Source organism: Lucilia cuprina, chromosome 2, assembly GCF_022045245.1.
Source record: "Lucilia cuprina isolate Lc7/37 chromosome 2, ASM2204524v1, whole genome shotgun sequence".
Taxonomy (NCBI): Eukaryota; Metazoa; Arthropoda; class Insecta; order Diptera; family Calliphoridae; genus Lucilia; species Lucilia cuprina.
The window spans coordinates 42,469,270-42,493,842 of record NC_060950.1 but is presented as its reverse complement, the minus strand read 5'-3'; the positions used below and the strand labels follow the sequence as shown (position 1 = coordinate 42,493,842).

Genomic DNA, 24,573 nt, shown 5'->3' with positions numbered 1-24,573 from the left:
TTGAAAAATAGACAAAATTACCTTTCCATTGATATATAACATGCCTACCTAATGTTTTTTAAGTGACAAATTAATTAGGGAAAACTCAACATCTTTTAGAAAATTTACCTAGCACTATTATTTTCATCCATAACGTTAACTCTTAAATTTGTTACATATATTAAAAAATTTTCAGGTATTATTTTTTAAACTGTAATGATTTTTACCCCTATAGGTCACTTTAATAGGTAGCTTATTAAAGTGACCTATTGAGGAAAAATTCATTACATAAGGATACGTTAGACATATTAGGTAGAATATCATAACCCTTTAAAAAATAATTTAATTTAAGTACCTGTAATTAATATATAAGACAGGTTTATATCTGTTTGTAATTATTTGTAATTTTCTAACCATGGCGATCGTACTAAAAAAAATGATTTGTGCTCCATTTTATTTGAACACTCTTCAGCTCCTTTTCAAGATAAAGTGAACTTCTTATTGAAATATATTGAAACTGCACATAAAAATAAAGTGGATAAAACTGATATATGTAAAATTGAAAATTTTATAAAATCAGTTGATATAAAACTGAAGAGTGTTCGGTATTCCATTGCTAAATTTCGATCGAAATTTTCTGATTGGCTGGATGAATGTGTAGAAGTTGCTATTTGCGTATCAACTGTTGGTGCTCCCTGTAAGCAGTATGAGGATTTGAGCTCAAAATCTAAGAGGAAAAGGTTATCAACTTCACTAGAAACCTTATCTAACGAAGAAGTTTCGGACACTTTTAAAGCAATGTTAAGAAAAGAAAAACAGCCTTTGGATGCCATAAAAATTGCAAATATTCTTCCAACCGCATCACCAAGACGACTGAAAAGAATTGTAAAGAGTATACCCACACCATCATCTGATACAACGTTCACTGAGGAAGAAGCTATTGCGCTTATGTTGCAGCTGGGATTAAGTCGTGATAACTACATAACGTTAAGAAAGGCGCTATCTGAAAAAGGAGTGGATGTTTTACCATCATATGACAAAATAAATGAAAAGAAGAAAAGCATTATACCACCTCCTATTGAAATAACTGATCGGAAGGCTGTTATTGGACTCGGCGCTCTACTCGAAAATACTGCTTTAAGGATTGCTTCTGACTTTTCTTCAGACCAACTAAAAAAAATAAATTCTTGTGATCTTCAACTCATTTGTAAGTGGGGATGTGATGGATTATCAGCACTCTCGGAATATAAACAAATCAACACAAGTGAATCATCTTCCGAGTATAAAAGTGTATTTATGGCATCGCTAGTTCCATTAAGAATTCGAAAGTATGCTGACAGCGATTCTCCATCAACCAGTTTCGATGATATTTGGAAGAATTCGACTCCAGGATCCAAAGCTTTTTGTATATAAAGGAATCCAAAACAACAACGCAAGATTTGATAAATCGTATTGAAGCAGAAATTAAAAACTTGGAACCTATAACAATCGAAATAGAAAATTATTCGTTTAACATGTCCTATGATTTAAAACTTAACAATGATTGATGGGAAAGTTGGAAATGCCATTACAGGAACATCATCTACTTGGTACTGCTACATATGTGGTGATAAAAAATCAGAATTTTCGAATATTTCCAAGCAAAGATCAATAAATGAGGAAACATTACAATTTGGAATATCCCCCCTACATGCTCGCATACGATTTCTGGAACATTTTCTACATTTAGCATATGATTTAAAGTACAGAAGCATACCGGAAAATGCAAACAAAAGTGCAAATAACAATAAGGAGTTAATGGAAATGAGAGCCAGTGAGAAACGAAGAATTCAAGAGGAATTTAAAAAGCGGATGGGATTAAATATTGATAAACCACTCACAGGATATGGAAGCACAAACGATGGTAATACCGCTAGACGTTTTTTTAAACATTTTGAAACTACTTCCGAAATAACCGGAATTAGTATGGATTTACTGCAAAAGGTCAATATTATTCTAATGGCGATAAATAGCAAGCATAAAGTGAACGCAACAAAATTTGAGAGTATTCTACAAAAGTTTCTAAATTACTTTTGGAATTATATCCCTGGAAAGAAATGACACCTACAGTTCACAAGATATTATGTCATGGAAAGGTCATCATAGAACATAATATTCTGCCTTTAGGAGAGCTTACAGAAGAACCCCAAGAATCGAGGAATAGAGACTTTAAGCATATTCATCAGTTTAGCTCAAGGAAGTGTTCTAGGCAGTCTCAAAATGAAGATATTTTTAATAATCTGATTCTATCTTCTGATCCTGTTTTATCTACTATAAGGAAACGTTGGATTTGCTACAAAACGTTAGCATTTGAAAATATTCATGAATTTAAAGATTTACTTTATCTTTTAGATATGGACTACTGTGATACCGATTATTTTACAAAATTATATTAATTTATAAAAAAATAAATAAAGACTATTTTTATATAAAATAAATACTTGTTAATTTTTTTAGGGATAAAGAATAAAAGATTAATCGTAAAAAGTGGCTGTAAAAATTCATAAAAATTTAGGTAGTAAAACATGCCTAACAAATGTATGGATGAAAATAATAGTACTAGGTAAATTCTCTAAAAGATGTTGAGTTTTCCCTAATTAATTTGTCACTTAAAAAACATTAGGTAGGCATGTTATATATCAATGGAAAGGTAATTTTGTCTATTTTTCAAAACTGTATATAATTTTTGAAAATTAAAAAATTCGCGGAATACTTTTTTAAAAAAAATTAAAAAAATGTTTTTTATTCAGTTTTTGCGAAGATACAAATTTTTCAAATTGCAATAAAAATTTTATTTATGAATATTTTTTGATGAAATTTTACAGTTAGGTAGATTTTTTTACTCAAAATCCAAAATTAAATAAAAATTTCGAATTTTCTTATTAGAAATCCCGGAATTCCCAAAAAAGTTTTAAAAAATCCCAAAAATGGGATTTTTTGGTTTTTTGCCTATTATATCCATACCAGGGGCGGGGTTATCGAAACCCGTTACAAAATGATTAAGAACATATTGGGTCATATAAAACAGGTCACTATAATTTGATATCGACTATGCGATTTGAGAATTTTTGCTCAAAATTGAATTTTATATAAAAAATAGGGTTTTTTTGGATGGATCTGGTCCCCTCGGTATCAAAAATTTTTAGGTTTTGTTTCATTTATCGTATTTTATGTAAAGTCAGCTTTTCAAAAAGTATAAATTCTATATACATCTTCTTAGAAACTTTTTAGATAACTTAAAAAGAAAAAGATACTTTTTTCCCCAAAAAATGGCAAAAAATCGCCTTTTTTTAATTTTTTAAATTAAAATGCCTATAACTTTGGACTCAGTCATGATTTTTACATAATTCTTTCACTGCTTGATATATAGACTTGTTGTTAAGCAAATAAAAAAAAATGGCGAAAATCGGGAATATTTGGACCCGCTATTATCAAAAAACTAAAGTAAGGACGGTAAAAATTTTAAAATTTTAATTTTCAAATGCGAATATCTCCTAAACTATAAGAGATAATTTACTGCTACGACGACATTTTTTATAGTGCTCGAAGATTCTATATACGAAATTTTTTTTAAATCGGAACTCAAATGAAGAAATAAGATCGTTTTAAAAATTTAACATAGCCGAGGTGTCCTAATTTGAGGACCCCCCGCCGGGCCCCTGGTTGGCCTATAAGGTCCAAATTCAAAACCTAAACTCGAAAACCTCCTTTTTGTGCATACCAAATTTCATTAAAATCGGATTAACCGTTTAGAAGTTACCGAATTATTTCCCTCTTTTTTTTTCCTATACCACTGTGCGACGTGGATTCTTTATAACTATTTAACTGACGTGGTGTCTGCTAGAACCATTTTTTAATAGCTTATATTTTCTAAGATATTTTTTGAAACCTACTTATAATTTTATAGTTTAAGGGTTCTTATTTTTTTATAATATTTTTTTAACTTCGACACGACAATATATGTAAAACAGTGTTTATTGACAAGGTACAAATTAAAAAATCTAAACTTCTGATTTTTTGGTGTCTATCAGACTACCACGTCTGTCCCAGAAGGTTATTTTTTTACAATTTTTTTCACAAACAATTTTCATTTAAAATATTAAAAGTTCATAGAATGTATTAATTTGTTCATGACGGAATTTTTTGGAATTTTTACTTTTTTTTCTGCAATTTTCATGAATAAATTGCTAATAAAGTCTATTATCTACTAATTTAGAGATAGAAATGCTTTATTACCGTTTTTTGTACAATAAAAAAATATAAATTGAAATGCTGAAAAACTAAATCTTAAATAAGAAAAACATCAGCAAACATAGCTAAATATCTTTTGTTCATAAAATCCCGCCAATTACGCGCAGATATCATCGATTTCATTCTAAAAACAAGTATGAATGTATAGTCGGGCCTAGCCGACCATATGATACCCTTCACCAGTCATTATGTATGTTAAAAAAGGGATTATTTGAAAAAATAAAGCATTTGGTTTGTTTTTTTAACTTTATTTCGGAATATTTTTACTTTTTTTTTGGCAAAAAAAGAGATTTTTTAAAGAGGGCTCAAAGGGGAGTAGGCTAAAATATAGCCCTATCCTTAAAAATGTTGGTAGGGGGAGTTAACTCTTCTTCAATATTATTTATGTAAAATTTAAAAGTGTTATTAGTGTTTGTAAGTGAATTTTGACCTTTAAGTGATTTTCTGAAGGGGATTTTGTATGGGGGTTAGGGTCAAATGTAGCCCGATCATTACAAAAATCGGTAGTGTCATTTAAAGTTCTATTAAACTAAATTTTGTCGAGTTTTGTTAACATAATAGATCATTTAAATTAATTATAAGTCCAAAGGCACTATTTGGGGGTACGGTTGTATGGGGGCTAGTCGAAATAATGGACCGATTTTAACCATTTTCAATAGGCGTGTGTGCCAAATTTCATCCAATTATCTTGAAAATTGCGGCCTGTACCTTGCGCACAAGGTTTACATGGACAGCCAGCCAGACGGACGGACGGACATATCTAAATCGACTCAGAACATGATTCTAAGCCGATTGGTATACTTTATGGTGGGTATAGGACGAATTTTTTTGTATGTTACAAACATCAGCACAAACCCAATATACCCTCCCCACTAAAGTGGTGTAGGTATAATCATAAACAGACACAAAATTTTCCTAAGAAAATTTTAAACATTTTTTTAACAAATAGAAAATAAAAATATATTTAAAATATTTTAAGTCAAGGCTTCTAGATTTTGTTTAAGAACAAATTAAAATTAAAAAATTCATACTGAAGCTGAAGCTTTTTCTGTGAACTGAGAAAGTCAATTCTGCTAATGTAGGCTGTATACACTTGTTGAATGACTATAGTCCGTTTTTAATTGTTGTGCCAATTATAAGTAAGGAATTACTTGGTCGAAAATTTTGAAACCAAATTTACACAATATAACACAGTTTGCAGTTTTCTGGATGTATAAATGAGAAAAAGTAGACATTGTTATTACGCGTCGTTTCATGTATATATCCAAAATGTTTCACTGTGTTATCACAGATGTTAGAGCGAATACCAAAAAAAGCGAATTTTTAATTTTTTGCCGAATTTTCGCATTATAAACAAATTTTAAATTATGTTGTTGTTGTAACAACTTAAACTATACAATTTTTAATTCGGGGTTTTGTATTTAGTTCCAAGCCAGGAAGTTGGGGGTACTTCAATAGATTTAGTCCATAAATCCATTGGGCTAAGTGAAGTGGGGTGGGCTGGAAGTTGAATATGAGTTGGGTATCATGGAGACCCTGTCCACAAGATAGGCATATATTGGGGACGCACGGTCTATGCGGGAATAGTAGGCGTTGAACCTGTTGCTCCATCCCTATTTAAGTTCTTCCAAAGCAACTTTTGTTTTCCGCGACAGGTTCTTCTCTATTTCTGCTATGGGCGGTAGGCGACATCCAAGAACGACATTCATGCGGTAACTGGAAACCGCGGTACTGATGTCGTCTCTATGAATGTCGTTCAAAGCTGCTGTATACGAGTTGCGATCTAAGGGATCCTGAACATAACTTCGTATGTATACACGAAGGTCCTTCTGACATGTCGCATCCAACTATGTGATGTTAAAGTTTTGATGACTCCTCCTGTGATATCCCAGGAGGAACTTTTTAGTCAGTATGGCATTATGTTCCTTTACTATGAGGACCTTCGTTTCCTCGCGTAGATGGTGCTCTGAGGTTATTTGCATGCAGCCAATTACAGTCCGTAGCATAATAATTGACCATTGATTGTTTTATAGGTAGCCAACAAGGTTTCTTTGTCCATTTCCCAAGTACTGCCGGCTAGCGCTTTAAGGACCTTGTTTTTACTTCTCAACCAAAATCGTTAGGTGGTTCACAATCGGTATTTGGTTTCGACTGCGACGTCCAGGATCAGGTTTAACTCCTTCGTCCAGGTGGTTAAAAGTGTAGTTGAAGACTTCGCTGGTGATAGTTTCAGGTTACGACCAGTGAAGAAGTTGTGTATTTCTCCGAGATAACCATTTACTTGATCGCATAGCTCATCGCGGGCTGCTGCTGCGATGACAGTTTCGCTGAATTTGTTCTCTGCTTGGTGTACGTTGCTAGACGATAAAGTCTTTGGGTTGCTCCATTGGCCTTTCGTGGACTGAATACGCGGGGTTTCTTTCACAACAAAAATCGATGAAGCACACCCAAGCCGCTAAATTAAATTGGTAATATTAAACATCAACCGGTAGCTTACAATGATGCTTATACGAAAATCCATAAGCGGTTCGAAAAAAGTACGTTTTTGCATTCAAAAAGTATAAACATGTTTATTCATGTAAATATATAATTTCTTTACAAAATCTAAATTAACCGAACTAGTTTTAATTTTTCTAGTGGTGCAAGATAATTAGACGAAGCACTCCTCAACCACTAATTAAAATTGTTAACACTAAACATTTATCGTTAACTAACAATGAAGCTTATACCAAAATCGATAAGCATTAAATGCATTTATTTATTTTCAAACTTTATATATATTTTAATTTTAACGGTTTTTATATTATTTACTCTTATAAGCAGCAGATAATTTTATACAAGCAACTTTGCATCAAAGTTTCTCGTGTGTAGAAAACGTTAGAAAAACTAATGAAGCTCTCCCTTCCCAATAATTAAAATTAATAAAATTATATACTTTTAGGTTGCTATTAAGTGCCAGTTAACACAAGGAAATTGTTGATTTTGTGTGTGAGAGAAAAATATGAATAACATTTCATTCACCCTCTCTTACACACAAAAATTAAAAGTTTTGAAAAAAGTTTTCCTGTGTGAATCGGCAATAAAATATAACCATTTTTGATTTAATGCAATTTAAAAAATATGCATTCAAATTTTATTAATCACGGATTTTAAATGAATTTAATATAAGAAAATGTTCTTACCTTTAGTTACTAAATTTTTTTCTAAAAGTTTTTTTTTATAATTTCATTTAAACAATATATTTCATTTTAATTCTAAAATAACATTACTGATTTATTTTTTCTTAATTGCTAAAATTTAATATATTTATACTTTTATTCCTAAAAAATAATTCTTATTCTAATGCTTTGGGATACACAATATGTTTTGTTTTACCCTATAGTAGTAAAATCCACTAAACGATTTTGAAAATTGTAACCAGATTAACAATATGTTACATATGAGAGTTGCCAAGCAAATTATTGCAAGTTCGAGGCTATTTCTCTCTGTCTATGAAGATTTAAATTATATAACAGTTTTTAAGATCTACAAAATTTTAAATTCTGGTGCCAAACCCCTCATTGAAAGTCGGGCCGTTATTCTCCAAATGTTCACTTGAATGTCAAAGTTCTTCATGTAAAATTTGAATATTCTAGATCTAATAATTTCTTAAATATACGAATTTTTCTGTTAATTACATGTGGTGGCTTCAAGCTCCCCAGATAAAAGTTCGCCCTTTTTCCTCCAAAATGTTCAGACGAATATTAAAGTAATTTGTGCAATATTTGAAGAATATAGTTTTATTAGTTTCCCAGTTAAACGAAATTTTGTATTTAATTTATATGGGAGGTGCAACGTCCCCCATTGGAATTCCGCTCCTTATACTGTAAATGTTGAGATGACTGCAAAGTTCTTCAAATGAAATTTAAAGATTCTTCCTCTAATAGTTTCTCAGATATACGATTTTTTTTATTCATATGGGGGATCCAAGCCCCCAGATGAAAGTCCGCTATTTTTCGCTAAAAATGTTCAGATGAATATTAAAATTCTTCGTGCAAAATTTTAAGAATTAAGTTTTATTAGTTTTTCAGATAAACGAATATTTGTGTTTAATTAATATGGGAGGGCCGCTCCCTGTTATATTATCTCAAATATACGAATTTTATACTTTCTTGAAATCGAGGAACCACGCCCACATTACCTATTCCAGACATACAGGAATACGCTGTGAAAATTTCAAGGAAATTAGTTCAGGCGTTTAGTAGTCTATAACGTTGAAACATACAAATAAACACACATTCATTTATATATATAATATATATATATATATAATATATATATATATATATATATATATATATAATATATATAATATATAATTATATAATATATATATATATTATATATATATATATATATATATATATATATATATATACATATATATATATATATATAATATATATATATATTAACCTTTAAGAAACTAATTTAACTTGAAATTGAGTTGATGTTGCCAACCTAAAAAACTGACAGAAATCTTATATAATATATATATATATATATATATATATATATATATATATATATATATATATATATATAATATATATAATATATATATATATATATATATATATATATATATATATATATAATATATATATATATATATATATATATATATAAAATATATATAATATATATATATATATATATATATTATATATTATAATATTAACAAACTACTTAACTTGGAATTGAGTTGATGTTGCCAACCTAAAAAACTGACAGAAATCTATATATATATATAAATATATATATATAATATATTATATATATAAATATATATATATATATATATATATATATATATATATAATATATATATATAGATATAGATAAGATTTCTGTCAGTTTTTTAGGTTGGCAACATCAACTCAATTTCAAGTTAAATTAGTTTCTTAAAGGTTAATATCATAGAGTAGTACATATAGGCGAAACTAAGGGGGTTTTCAAAGAAAAATTTTTATTCTCTTCACACATGCGAGCTCTGAAAGAATAAAACAATCTTGTGAGAACTAAACGCACTCACTAAACTTCAAATTTTCTTCGCAAAATTATGAGGATATTACCACTTATTAGTTTTTCTTATCACTTAAACTTAAGTTCAGAATTTATTTATTTTTTCAACATTTTCCATTTATTAAAAACCCCGAAAATTATTTATATTTTACAATCGAAAAAAAAAATATTTTTTATTCTTTGACGTTTTATTTAATTAAAATTGAAAAATGAAAAGCTGTACATTTTAGTATTGAAAATTAAAAAAGTTTGCATACTTTTTTTATTTCAACAAAAAAATAACAAAAAGACGTGTTTACAATATGTTTTAAGATAAAATGTCTTAAAAAAAATAACTAATATTTTCATTCACTGCCATATACAATTTCATTAATAACACACAACGAAAATAATTTAGTACCTTTTGAACAATTGTGTTTATTTTTGTGCTTCTACTAATACATTTTCACCAGTTAGGTCTTTGACAGGGGACTTAGGTTTTTGACAATTAGTTTCGCTTATATACTACTATATGGTTAATATAGTAAAAATATTGACAAACAAGAAATTTTAAATTAATCAGATAATTTGTTTTTGTTGAATTCAAATAACAAAATTAAATTAAATAAACGATTTTATTACATAGTACATATTATTGCTGCCCTCGAATATGTCAGCTGTTGTTACTATATCACTGGTAGGTAGGAAGGGTAGCCACTCAAACTACCTCAAATCCGAAGAAATACACCTAGCCCACAATCAGGCCTGTTGCGCGCTCCTTATCATGAGAAAAAAAGGGAACTGAATAAACCATTTCTCTGTGTACAGAAACTCAGTTTCCTGAACGTAGTACCTAAGAATCTTCCAATCAGTGTTAGTCAGGAATGTTATTTCCGGAATAACGCCACTGAAGTGGCAAAGAAAGAGCTCCAGAGTTTCTCTCCACATTCTCTACATAAGTCTGAATCTGCACGTCCAATTTTGCTTAAATGTGCGTGTCCACTCAGAATACGTATTATCATACTTACTTCAGACTTGATCATTTTGAGGAAATTCTTTTTCTTGCTCTCATCAGGGTCACCACATAGGATTTTCGTGGTTATACTCACTGTTTCATTATGGGATTCTCTCTTCTATATTTTTAGTTCAGCTTTTGTTGCGTCGAATGGTTTTGCGTTTGTCAGGTTAGCTGTCTCGAGCTCCTTACACTTTAAAGCTTTTACATTCGCTATTTCGTCACAGAGTACTCCCGAGTGGGCTGGTACCCATATGATGTCAACCTTACCTCTGGGAGAGTATTCAGTTAAAGCTTTCTTACAATCCAATACTGTCTTAGATTTAGTGCTATCTCCAGATATCGCCATAATTGCCTTTTAGCTGTTGGTAAGTATATTTAGCGCTGTGGGCGCTATTGCTCGTACTTCTTGTCTGGAAGCTTGTGTTATGATTTGGTAAATGGTGGTATATTTATATAGAACCCCAGCACCACTTTATCTCCCAATTTAGAGCCATCCTACTCCTACTGGTATTTGCTCTAATGTTCTGCTTGACAAAGACATTCTAACTGGTAGCAGCTTTTCAAAGTTTCCGATATATTCTTTGTCTGGTATACGATCAGACACGTCCGATGATTGTGTATAACCAATGTGTACAGTATAACCAATGTGTACAGTATAACCAATGTGTACAGTATACATTGATGACATGTCCTATAACCGTTTTTGGCCAGTTCGCCTAAAGTAAAGAGCCGTTCGGCTGTAAGCGCCGAATATCTTGCAACGTTTCCAGAGCCTTGGTTGAAGTAGTACACATGGCACCACTTATACCCAAGCAGCATGTACGCTGCTTTGTTTATCCTCTCTCCATTTTAATTTTCAGTCGAGTATTTCACCTAAGTACTTAACTTTGTCTGTCACTGGTATCTTCTTGCGCAGGAAGCAAGGTTCGGTATACGTAGAAATTTTTGTCTTTCTTGTGAAAAGACAGATTTCCGTTTTTTCCAAGTTTACATTGAGGCGGTTTCCACCGATCGTCCCTTTACACACTGCTTAAATTTTAGGTCTTTGGCGGGTATACTTTTACGGAAATATTTAGTGCTAACAGCAATTGTTGACATGTTGATGTACTGCCTTCCAATTGAATTTAAAATGAATTACAGTTCACCTTAACAAATTAATTGATTACAGATTTATTTAAATTGAAAGCGAATTGCACTTTATGTCTACAAATTCATATTGATGGGAATTATTGAGTTTCATTTCCTGCTTAGTTCGTTTTTCGTTGTAAAAATAATAAATAAAATTAATTTAAAATTTAACTATTTCATAACTAGTGTTAATAAACTGAGGATGATCCTCAGTTCCCTACCAGCGATTGAAAATCCCGACTTCAGTATTATTTGTGAAAACACAATATCTCCATTTTTTAATGTTTCCCAAAAATTCAAAAATTTTGAGCTAAATACATAAGTGTTAAAAATGTCATAACTTTTAGCTTATACAGAAAAATAGTTAAAAGTAGTTTGGAGTTTTGATTGGTCCATTTTAGAATTTTTATTACATATTTTGGAGTTTATATGGCTCTTATAACACATTTAATTTTGTGCTCTAGTTTAAGGAATATTATTTAAATATACATATTTTAGTTTTAGCTAACTAGAGGATAGTAACTGAATTAATTTTTCTAAGGTGTTTGGTGCCTCTTTATTCTATAGAATTAAAACAAATAAATTTGAGCTGTATGTATGAATGTTTAGTAAAACCGTCAATATAGAAAGTTATTTTTATTTATAAGCAAAATAAATAATTAATAATTTGTTAGTTTCAGACTTTCAAACTGGTTCCAACAATTACTTAACTAGTTCAGATTTAAGTCGACAAACAAGCTATCTGCAGTACCAACAACAACAACAATCAAATGATTCATCGAATGACAATGTTCTCCAGAGCTCATTGTTTGGGACCAACATGTCAAAATTTTTTGATTTTCACAAGCATCAACAACAACAAAAACTTCAACAACACGTAAGTATTTGGTGAATTTTATATAAATATGAATAATATTAATAAGTTTATATCAAATTGAATTATTAAAAACAGAGACGGAATATAATTGTTATTGGTACATTTTTGTACTAAAAAAATCAGAATAAAATATATATATTAGCAATGTTTTAATTACACTAATACATTTATAATTATTGTATCTATCTTTTTTGTACAATAATTTTTTTTGTTGATTTTTATATTAAAAATCGAAAATAACAATTAGTTTTAATTTCTATTATATTACTCAAATGAAAAAAATATTTTTGATTCTTAATATATTTAATTATATCTATATATACATTCTTTTTGATAATTGCTTGACTAGGTTCATAGTTTTCTTTACCGTTTCTTAAAATTCCTTCATTAGTAAAAAAAATTTCTTAAATCAGTTTTGCAATTTTTCAAATTACTAAAAATCAAATTCAGCAAAAGCATTTGAAAAAGGTAATATTAAATAAACTGAATTACTTTTTAAAGATTGGGAAACAAACATTCTTCTAAAGAATTTTTTAATTTAAAAACTTTAGGCCAGTATACTTCTGGTTCTAGACTTGCATTAAGTTAAAATGTTTCAAAGTCTAATGCTGTCGCCATTCATTATCAAGTTGTCGTAAATCTGTGTCGAATGACGGATATCTTTTTTTAAATAGGGATAATGTCTTTGGTTCAAAAGACTGAGCAACTTTTGGATTAACAATAACTACAATAGAATAAATTTGATCACTAAAATCAAATCTTGATTTTATTTGACGAATTGCCTCCATGTAAAATTCTCTACAATCTTGAAGAATGATTGTTTTTTTTCTGATGCATATACAGTAGTTTTCCGATTTAACGAACCCATATGTTGTCAGGCCTGTTCGTAAAATTGAAAAGTTCGTTATATGCAGTACTAAGTAAAACGTGGGTTTTTGGTAGGAAAATAATTAAAAATAGGTATATAAAATATTTTTTTAAATGTATTTTATAAAAATTTTTATTTTTTTTTTTATAAAAATAGTACAAACACAAAATTCCGAATCTTATATACCCACCTTCAAACCATATTTGTGTCGAATTTAATCGCTGTATTTTTAATTCTGTCATGAGCTTTAAAGTTATTTCTCGAAGTAATTTGTTATTTTTGATAAATGTCATTTTATCTTAATTTAAATAATATTTTTATTAGTTCGTTAAACAGAATACAAAAAACAAGTTTTGTTCGTTATTTAAGGTAGTCAATAGGAAAAATTAGATAGTTCGTTAAATGCGATGTTCGTAGAATTTAATGGTCGTTAAATCGGAAAACTACTGTATCTGAGTTAATGATTCATATGCAGCAACTCCAATATAAATATTATTTATGTTTGAAAATAGGTTTTCATCCCATTCGTTGATTTGTCATACGCTTTTTGACTTCAAAACATCCATTTTTATATAATTTGAAGAACATATTTCCAATATATTCATTTTTATTTTATATAAAATTGTCTTTTCTGATTGAAAAATGACATTAAAAGAAACTAGAATACCTAAGGCATATGACAATTATTTCAGATTTGTTTAGCCAATCAGATTGGAATCTGAAGCCATTTCTTCCAGTCATCCCTAAAATATTATTTAACGAGATCTAAAAAACAACGGACTTGAAAAAAATTACCACTAGAAATTAGTTTGAGTTAAATTTGATTATTTAGAAATTTTCTTATTTCTTGTTTCGTTATTTTTGAATATAAAAATATGTATATGTACCATTTACATGTATGTATGTGAATCACTTTTTTTTAACCGGCTTTCAACAAATTTCAAAAAATCGCATATATTAGAAAAGGACGAACACTTTTTGCTTAAGTGTTGCAAGGGAAAATAAATTTCTATGTATGTGTGTGGACCGTTTGTGTTTTAATAAAAACACTGACTTATTATTCAAACAAGTGTGCAAACTGTTGCATATGCAAGAAATGACATATATGTACGTGTTGTAAAGCGAAAATAAATGACAACCAAAACCAGTGTTTGAAAGAACAAATTTGATATAAAATTAGTGATACTTATGTAAATACAATGAGATTTTTAATTACACATAATTTACACATGGGCTACACATGGAAATAAAAATTACACACAATATGTGTAATTACACATGAAGTGGTCACACTGTTTACTTGTCAAGTTTGCAAGTTTTTACCAGAAATTGTAAAAGAGAACAAATTTGAGCAATTAAAATTATTTTCTCTTTGCCAGAACTTGCAGGTTTTAGCCAGAACATTTTTTCCTGGCAAATAGAAAAAAAAAATTGTCAAATGAATTATTTGTTTCAAAAAATACATTGAAAACAAAAAATGTTTGATATTTTTGATTTATTTTCATAAATAAGTATGTGTGGTTGTAGTTTTTCAATTTTATTTTAATTTTAATAGAAATTTATATGAATTAACATCAATACAAATTTATTAAAAGAGAAATTTTGTTTTTCTGTTCCCGTACTTTTTATAAGTACGAAGAGGAAATTCATTAATTCTCTTTAGCCAGAAAAGTTCTGGAACAAAGCTATTGTCTGAGCATGAATACAAAATTAAATTTTTTAATTAAATTTCAGGGGTTGTCTCGGATTTTTGTCATATCTAAGTTATTTATGAACCGATTTTGCTAATTTTAAATACTTATCTCCCAAAAGCATGTCTTATTGAAGATCTAGATTTCGCCGACATCTGGGGTCCTCTAAAAAACTGACTTCAGCCATTTTGAGCCCCACAATTTTTTTATTGTAGTTTTTTTTAATAAATAGATAAAATGTCATCAGTATTTGACTTGGTGGGCAATGGATTACATTTTGACATTGATAGACTTTTTCCCTGGAAGTTTACACTCGGGAAAATTGGGGTCAAGAAAGAACTCTAGAATTACATTCTAGAAGAAATCCGTAGGTAAGCACTGGCTCAGAGCAAAAACGATAGAACTCTTCCTGGAAGTTTACACTCGGAAGAAATAGGAACAAGAGGAAAAATGTCTAGAATTTACCTTCTAGTTATCCGCGTTTACAACCCGACCAGCGAGACAAGTTCGTGTTAAGTAATATTAGTATTGAAAATACTAATATAACACAGAAAAAAATATTCCGTAATTTTTTTAATAAAAACGTTAATCAGTATTAAATTTTAATTTAATTATATTTTTAATTAATGTGATTATTTTTTTAATTGCTTTTTGAATTTTTAAAATTTTTAATATTTTGACATTTGTAAAAATAAAATAAAAAAGAAAAAACAGTTAAAAAATTTGGCATAAAAGAATTTTTTCATTGTTTTATAAAAAATTTTGTTATTTCAATTCAAACACAAAATGGACGGGATTTACTCATCTCTGTGGACCTACGTAAGTAAAAAAGTTCTCATTCAAAAATATGTGTACGCAATTTAATATAGTGTCTTTTAGATATTTTGTGGGATGGGATGCTAATTTAGACGCACTATATCCCTAATGCATATAAAAAAAGCAGTGGACTTAACACAAGGTAAGCATTGAGCAAGATTTCTCAAACGTGTTTCTAAGTTTTCTTTTGTTGTCACTTTTTAGATCATTATTTCATGGCGCATGACCCCGGCGGATGCTAGGAGTTTTTATAAGTTATGAAGTATGTCTGAAAATATCGTGGCGATTGCATACATACAAACATACATATATATACATACATACATACATATACATACATACATACATACAATACATACATACATACATACACACACAATACATACATACATACATACATACATACATACATACATACATACATACATACATACATACATACATACACACATACATACCATCAATACTACATACATACTTATACGTACATACATATATATACATACTTCATGTATTTTAGTTCTGTATAATAGTTTTTTGTATATTCAATAAAAACAATTTACATAAATCTTCAATTAGAATAATTATTTTTTAGTCGATATTTAAAATTACAATACTTTAATCGAATTCATTAAAGACGTATTTGAAATATGCCACCAGATCTAATTAAACGAATTAATTACAATAATACTGATTTAATTGAAATTTTTGCCACGTTTTTTTCCAATTAACATTTTTAATTTTCAGTTAATCAATAGTATCATTTTGATGTTTAGAGCAATATCAAAACTTTTTTTAATTAATATGAGCAATTTCATAATTGAAATTCATTTTAATTTTTTTGTGAGGAGATAGAAGCAAAAAAATAACATTTGAAAGCGTGTATTTAAATGTTATGTAAAGAAATCCTGGACTAGACTGAGCACTACCCCAGCTTCAAACCCGGAATAACGGAGGTTATTTATAGGAAAATTACAAACGGAATGACAAATTCAAATTTTGTTTTGAGTCGTCAAAGTGCCATTATTTGGTGTTTATACCCTATACCAGGGGTCGGCAAACTATGGCTCGCGAGCCAAACGTGGTTCTCTTACTATGGAAAATTGTCAAAGTTTAAAAGCAAGTTGTAAGATTAGGGTTGCCAGATTCCGATTCGCAAAAAGCTGGACATTGGGCTTTAAAAAGCTGGACAAAACAAAAAAAGCTGGACATAAAAAATGCTGAGAAAATGCTAATTTTGGTTTTGTGTAAATAGTTTCACAGTGATACACCAAAAAAATGCAAGGGTTTCATATACCAATTCCGTTTTGTTATAGTCCACAGAGTATGAATATATTTTTAGTTTTCCCCGATCACTTCGTTAACTTACTTTTTAGAGCAAAAGATGTGAAAAATCTCCATTTTTGAAGTTTTAAATTTTAAAAATCATAAGTACGTAAGCTGTACGTAAAGATATTGACTATCGCTCGCAATAAAAGGTCTTTTTGCGTACTTTCCTGTATGAAATATGCAGTAACTTTATGATGGAGAGTAATTTTTAATTTACTCTCAATCAAAAAAATATCCAAAAAATATGCGAAATCCAATTTTTTGTTTATAAACAAAGATTGGTAATGCCTTTTTGCTGAAATTTTAATCGCTAACAAAACACTAAAAAAACAAATATTTGTAACTTTGATTTTTCCTATAAATGTATATTTAAAGTTAACAAAACATGTAGTATCATTAAAAATATATTATTGTTTTAAAACTTCATGATATAAACATTTTATTAAAAATCTACACAAAATCGCTAAGAGAAAGACAAACTAAATTGTTTTAAAAACGCTAGATTGACAATATTTGTTATGATTTTTCATGACAAATAAACTCTTTTAAAAACTAATTTATGATAAATAAATTTAAAATGTATATAATTACAAATATTTTTTTAATATTCGTGTGTTTTAATTTATATATTTCTTTCAAAAAAATTTAAATTTACCAAATTTTTGATTTCTTTGGTTTGTTTACATATTCATATATCAAACATATGTTGTAAATATAAGCTGGATATTTTTTACTGGGGAAAAAATATTCAGTAAAATCAAAAAATCTCTATCAACGAACTGTAATTTTTACCGCTCTCTTACTCTCTCGTTGCAAGTTTTTGAACGTACGCGAACGGAATCCAATAACAATTGTTACAAATTATTACAAATTATCGAGTATGCGAACAGATCTAATATTTATTACGACATTCAGCTGTTCAAGTGTTGAGACATGATGATAGAAGAGGAAATCATAACACAGTTGTCCCAGCAGTTCGACAAAGAGTCAATGCATACAAAAAAGACAGTAATTTGCAGTAATAGTTAACCACCTGGATGATCGTAATTCGTATGTTTTGGGTCAATCATCACGAATGTACCCTTTGTATCGAGAATGAAGACAGTCGTCACTTTAGTGTCCCTTTGTAAGCGAGAGCGGAGGCAATCGTCTCCTTACTGTTTATTTGTAGGGTGTAGAGCCGTGGTGGCCAGAAAGAGAATATTTAAAACGCATATGTAGTAATGCAAAATATAAACCCTACAAGCAAGAAGATGCGAAAACGATACGAATTCGTATTGCTTAGAAGAAAAAATTATTGCCGCAACAATCATATTCGTGTTGCGGAAGATACCTCCTTCGGGAGGTACTCAAATGATTAACAGTCGATCGTTTAATCGTTACAATTTAAGCGATTAATTGCTTAAAAATAAATAAATTATACATATGTATGTCTGGTAGGTTAAGTGGTCAGTTCGGGACTGTCCCGTCGAACTGCTGGGGTATAACAAATGTACAATCAGAGTTGGCTAACATGATTTGACAAAGAACATAAAAAACAAGTAAGAAAGTATAGTCGGGCGGGGTCGACCATATGGTACCCTACACCAGTTATGAATATTAAATGTGATTTATTTTTCATAATAAGGCATTTATCGTCAATATTCCCTTGTTCCGATACATTTAAGCAATTTATGGATGAAAAACTAATTTTCTTAAAGAGGCTAGTGGCAAATATGGACCAAGCCCGATAAAATTTTGTGAATATATATTATATTTACATAATATTTTATTGTGCTGAATTTCATCGCGATATTTGTGTTTATAAGTTAATTTGGGACATTTAAGTAATTTTCTGAAGAGGACTTTGTATGGGAGCTAGGGTCAAATGGGGCCCGATCTTTATGAAATTTTGGCAGGGCCATCAAGACTTCTATAAAACTTAGTTGTGCCGTATTTTATCGATATATCTGTATATTTAACATAATTACGAGCTCAGAAGCCCTTTTCGGGGGGTTCTATGGGGTCTAGGTGAAATAATGGACCGATTTTAACCATTTTCAATAGGCTTCGTCCTTGGGTCAAATAAAATGTGCGTGCCAAATCCAAATATCTTAAAAATTGCGACTTGTACCTTGCGCACAAGGTTTACATGGACAGCCAGCCAGACGGACGGACATAGCTTAATCGACTTAGAAAACGATTCTAAGCCGATTGGTATACTTTAAGGTGAGTCTAGGATGAATATTTTTGTATGTTACAAACATCAGCACAAATCCAATATATCCTCCCCACTAAAGTGGTGTAGGGTATAATTATTGCAGTGTACTAAAAATATTTAATTTAGCTGGACAAATTAAATTTTAGCTTGAACTGGACAAGCATCAAAAAAGCTGGACAATCCAGCCAAGTCCAGCCAGGCTGGCAGGCTGTAAGATCCATACATTCTAAAGCCATCAATCCATTGAATTTGTTCCATGTACAAGTTAATATTGTATGTAAATGTTTTACCGCCTTATGCAAAAACGATTATTAAAGTTAACAATGGTTTACTGCGCACTTTTTCCATATAAAAACAGGTTTTAACATCCAGTGTTAACTTAATAATCGTTTTTGCATAAGGCGGTTAGGCGCAATTTACATGAAGACTTTTCAGACGTCTGTTTTTTCCAATTCTCTTTTGAGAATCTTCAAAAAAATCATGAACATTTATACGGTGATTTTTTACATGCAACTATGCATGTCTTTTTTTGATGTTTAATAATTCGTATATTTGAGATAATATAACAGGGAGCGGCCCTCCCATATTAATTAAACACAAATATTCGTTTATCTGAAAAACTAATAAAACTTAATTCTTAAAATTTTGCACGAAGAATTTTAATATTCATCTGAACATTTTTAGCGAAAAATAGCGGACTTTCATCTGGGGGCTTGGATCCCCCATATGAATAAAAAAAATCGTATATCTGAGAAACTATTAGAGGAAGAATCTTTAAATTTCATTTGAAGAACTTTGCAGTCATCTCAACATTTACAGTATAAGGAGCGGAATTCCAATGGGGGACGTTGCACCTCCCATATAAATTAAATACAAAATTTCGTTTAACTGGGAAACTAATAAAACTATATTCTTCAAATATTGCACAAATTACTTTAATATTCGTCTGAACATTTTGGAGGAAAAAGGGCGAACTTTTATCTGGGGAGCTTGAAGCCACCACATGTAATTAACAGAAAAATTCGTATATTTAAGAAATTATTAGATCTAGAATATTCAAATTTTACATGAAGAACTTTGACATTCAAGTGAACATTTGGAGAATAACGGCCCGACTTTCAATGAGGGGTTTGGCACCAGAATTAAAAATTTTGTAGATCTTAAAAACTGTTATATAATTTAAATCTTCATAGACAGAGAGAAATAGCCTCGAACTTGCAATAATTTGCTTGGCAACTCTCATATGTAACATATTGTTAATCTGGTTACAATTTTCAAAATCGTTTAGTGGATTTTACTACTATAGGGTAAAACAAAACATATTGTGTATCCCAAAGCATTAGAATAAGAATTATTTTTTAGGAATAAAAGTATAAATATATTAAATTTTAGCAATTAAGAAAAAATAAATCAGTAATGTTATTTTAGAATTAAAATGAAATATATTGTTTAAATGAAATTATAAAAAAAAACTTTTAGAAAAAAATTTAGTAACTAAAGGTAAGAACATTTTCTTATATTAAATTCATTTAAAATCCGTGATTAATAAAATTTGAATGCATATTTTTTAAATTGCATTAAATCAAAAATGGTTATATTTTATTGCCGATTCACACAGGAAAACTTTTTTCAAAACTTTTAATTTTTGTGTGTAAGAGAGGGTGAATGAAATGTTATTCATATTTTTCTCTCACACACAAAATCAACAATTTCCTTGTGTTAACTGGCACTTAATAGCAACCTAAAAGTATATAATTTTATTAATTTTAATTATTGGGAAGGGAGAGCTTCATTAGTTTTTCTAACGTTTTCTACACACGAGAAACTTTGATGCAAAGTTGCTTGTATAAAATTATCTGCTGCTTATAAGAGTAAATAATATAAAAACCGTTAAAATTAAAATATATATAAAGTTTGAAAATAAATAAATGCATTTAATGCTTATCGATTTTGGTATAAGCTTCATTGTTAGTTAACGATAAATGTTTAGTGTTAACAATTTTAATTAGTGGTTGAGGAGTGCTTCGTCTAATTATCTTGCACCACTAGAAAAATTAAAACTAGTTCGGTTAATTTAGATTTTGTAAAGAAATTATATATTTACATGAATAAACATGTTTATACTTTTTGAATGCAAAAACGTACTTTTTTCGAACCGCTTATGGATTTTCGTATAAGCATCATTGTAAGCTACCGGTTGATGTTTAATATTACCAATTTAATTTAGCGGCTTGGGTGTGCTTCATCGATTTTTGTTGTGAAAGAAACCCCGCGTATTCAGTCCACGAAAGGCCAATGGAGCAACCCAAAGACTTTATCGTCTAGCAACGTACACCAAGCAGAGAACAAATTCAGCGAAACTGTCATCGCAGCAGCAGCCCGCGATGAGCTATGCGATCAAGTAAATGGTTATCTCGGAGAAATACACAACTTCTTCACTGGTCGTAACCTGAAACTATCACCAGCGAAGTCTTCAACTACACTTTTAACCACCTGGACGAAGGAGTTAAACCTGATCCTGGACGTCGCAGTCGAAACCAAATACCGATTGTGAACCACCTAACGATTTTGGTTGAGAAGTAAAAACAAGGTCCTTAAAGCGCTAGCCGGCAGTACTTGGGAAATGGACAAAGAAACCTTGTTGGCTACCTATAAAACAATCAATGGTCAATTATTATGCTACGGACTGTAATTGGCTGCATGCAAATAACCTCAGAGCACCATCTACGCGAGGAAACGAAGGTCCTCATAGTAAAGGAACATAATGCCATACTGACTAAAAAGTTCCTCCTGGGATATCACAGGAGGAGTCATCAAAACTTTAACATCACATAGTTGGATGCGACATGTCAGGAAGGACCTTCGTGTATACATACGAAGTTATGTTCAGGATCCCTTAGATCGCAACTCGTATACAGCAGCTTTGAACGACATTCATAGAGACGACATCAGTACCGCGGTTTCCAGTTACCGCATGAATGTCGTTCTTGGATGTCGCCTACCGCCCATAGCAGAAATAGAGAAGAACCTGTCGCGGAAAACAAAAGTTGCTTTGGAAGAACTTAAATAGGGATGGAGCAACAGGTTCAACGCCTACTATTCCCGCATAGACCGTGCGTCCCCAATATATGCCTATCTTGTGGACAGGGTCTCCATGATACCCAACTCATATTCAACTTCCAGCCCACCCCACTTCACTTAGCCCAATGGATTTATGGACTAAATCTATTGAAGTACCCCAACTTCCTGGCTTGGAACTAAATACAAAACCCCCGAATTAAAAATTGTATAGTTTAAGTTGTTACAACAACAACATAATTTAAAATTTGTTTATAATGCGAAAATTCGGCAAAAAATTAAAAATTCGCTTTTTTTGGTATTCGCTCTAACATCTGTGATAACACAGTGAAACATTTTGGATATATACATGAAACGACGCGTAATAACAATGTCTACTTTTTCTCATTTATACATCCAGAAAACTGCAAACTGTGTTATATTGTGTAAATTTGGTTTCAAAACTTTTCGACCAAGTAATTCCTTACTTATAATTGGCACAACAATTAAAAACGGACTATAGTCATTCAACAAGTGTATACAGCCTACATTAGCAGAATTGACTTTCTCAGTTCACAGAAAAAGCTTCAGCTTCAGTATGAATTTTTTAATTTTAATTTGTTCTTAAACAAAATCTAGAAGCCTTGACTTAAAATATTTTAAATATATTTTTATTTTCTATTTGTTAAAAAAATGTTTAAAATTTTCTTAGGAAAATTTTGTGTCTGTTTATGATTATACCCTACACCACTTTAGTGGGGAGGGTATATTGGGTTTGTGCTGATGTTTGTAACATACAAAAAAATTCGTCCTATACCCACCATAAAGTATACCAATCGGCTTAGAATCATGTTCTGAGTCGATTTAGATATGTCCGTCCGTCCGTCTGGCTGGCTGTCCATGTAAACCTTGTGCGCAAGGTACAGGCCGCAATTTTCAAGATAATTGGATGAAATTTGGCACACACGCCTATTGAAAATGGTTAAAATCGGTCCATTATTTCGACTAGCCCCCATACAACCGTACCCCCAAATAGTGCCTTTGGACTTATAATTAATTTAAATGATCTATTATGTTAACAAAACTCGACAAAATTTAGTTTAATAGAACTTTAAATGACACTACCGATTTTTGTAATGATCGGGCTACATTTGACCCTAACCCCCATACAAAATCCCCTTCAGAAAATCACTTAAAGGTCAAAATTCACTTACAAACACTAATAACACTTTTAAATTTTACATAAATAATATTGAAGAAGAGTTAACTCCCCCTACCAACATTTTTAAGGATAGGGCTATATTTTAGCCTACTCCCCTTTGAGCCCTCTTTAAAAAATCTCTTTTTTTGCCAAAAAAAAAGTAAAAATATTCCGAAATAAAGTTAAAAAAACAAACCAAATGCTTTATTTTTTCAAATAATCCCCTTTTTTAACATACATAATGACTGGTGAAGGGTATCATATGGTCGGCTAGGCCCGACTATACATTCATACTTGTTTTTAGAATGAAATCGATGATATCTGCGCGTAATTGGCGGGATTTTATGAACAAAAGATATTTAGCTATGTTTGCTGATGTTTTCTTATTTAAGATTTAGTTTTTCAGCATTTCAATTTATATTTTTTTATTGTACAAAAAACGGTAATAAAGCATTTCTATCTCTAAATTAGTAGATAATAGACTTTATTAGCAATTTATTCATGAAAATTGCAGAAAAAAAGTAAAAATTCCAAAAAATTCCGTCATGAACAAATTAATACATTCTATGAACTTTTAATATTTTAAATGAAAATTGTTTGTGAAAAAAATTGTAAAAAAATAACCTTCTGGGACAGACGTGGTAGTCTGATAGACACCAAAAAATCAGAAAGTTTAGATTTTTTAATTTGTACCTTGTCAATAAACACTGTTTTACATATATTGTCGTGTCGAAGTTAAAAAAATATTATAAAAAATAAGAACCCTTAAACTATAAAATTATAAGTAGGTTTCAAAAAATATCTTAGAAAATATAAGCTATTAAAAAATGGTTCTAGCAGACACCACGTCAGTTAAATAGTTATAAAGAATCCACGTCGCACAGTGGTATAGGAAAAAAAAAGAGGGAAATAATTCGGTAACTTCTAAACGGTTAATCCGATTTTAATGAAATTTGGTATGCACAAAAAGGAGGTTTTCGAGTTTAGGTTTTGAATTTGGACCTTATAGGCCAACCAGGGGCCCGGCGGGGGGTCCTCAAATTAGGACACCTCGGCTATGTTAAATTTTTAAAACG

The 24,573-nt window shown here is 30.2% G+C and overlaps 1 protein-coding gene across 1 annotated transcript in view; it reads left to right on the top strand.

The window, feature by feature from the left end:
• Positions 1–24,573, top strand: part of LOC111688418 (myb-like protein D) — a 226,368-nt gene that overhangs the window by 113,527 nt on the left and 88,268 nt on the right. Inside the window, exon 9 of the mRNA XM_046946506.1 lies at positions 12,139–12,335. Coding sequence (XP_046802462.1) covers positions 12,139–12,335 — 197 coding nt within the window. The remainder of the gene's footprint in view (positions 1–12,138; positions 12,336–24,573) is intronic.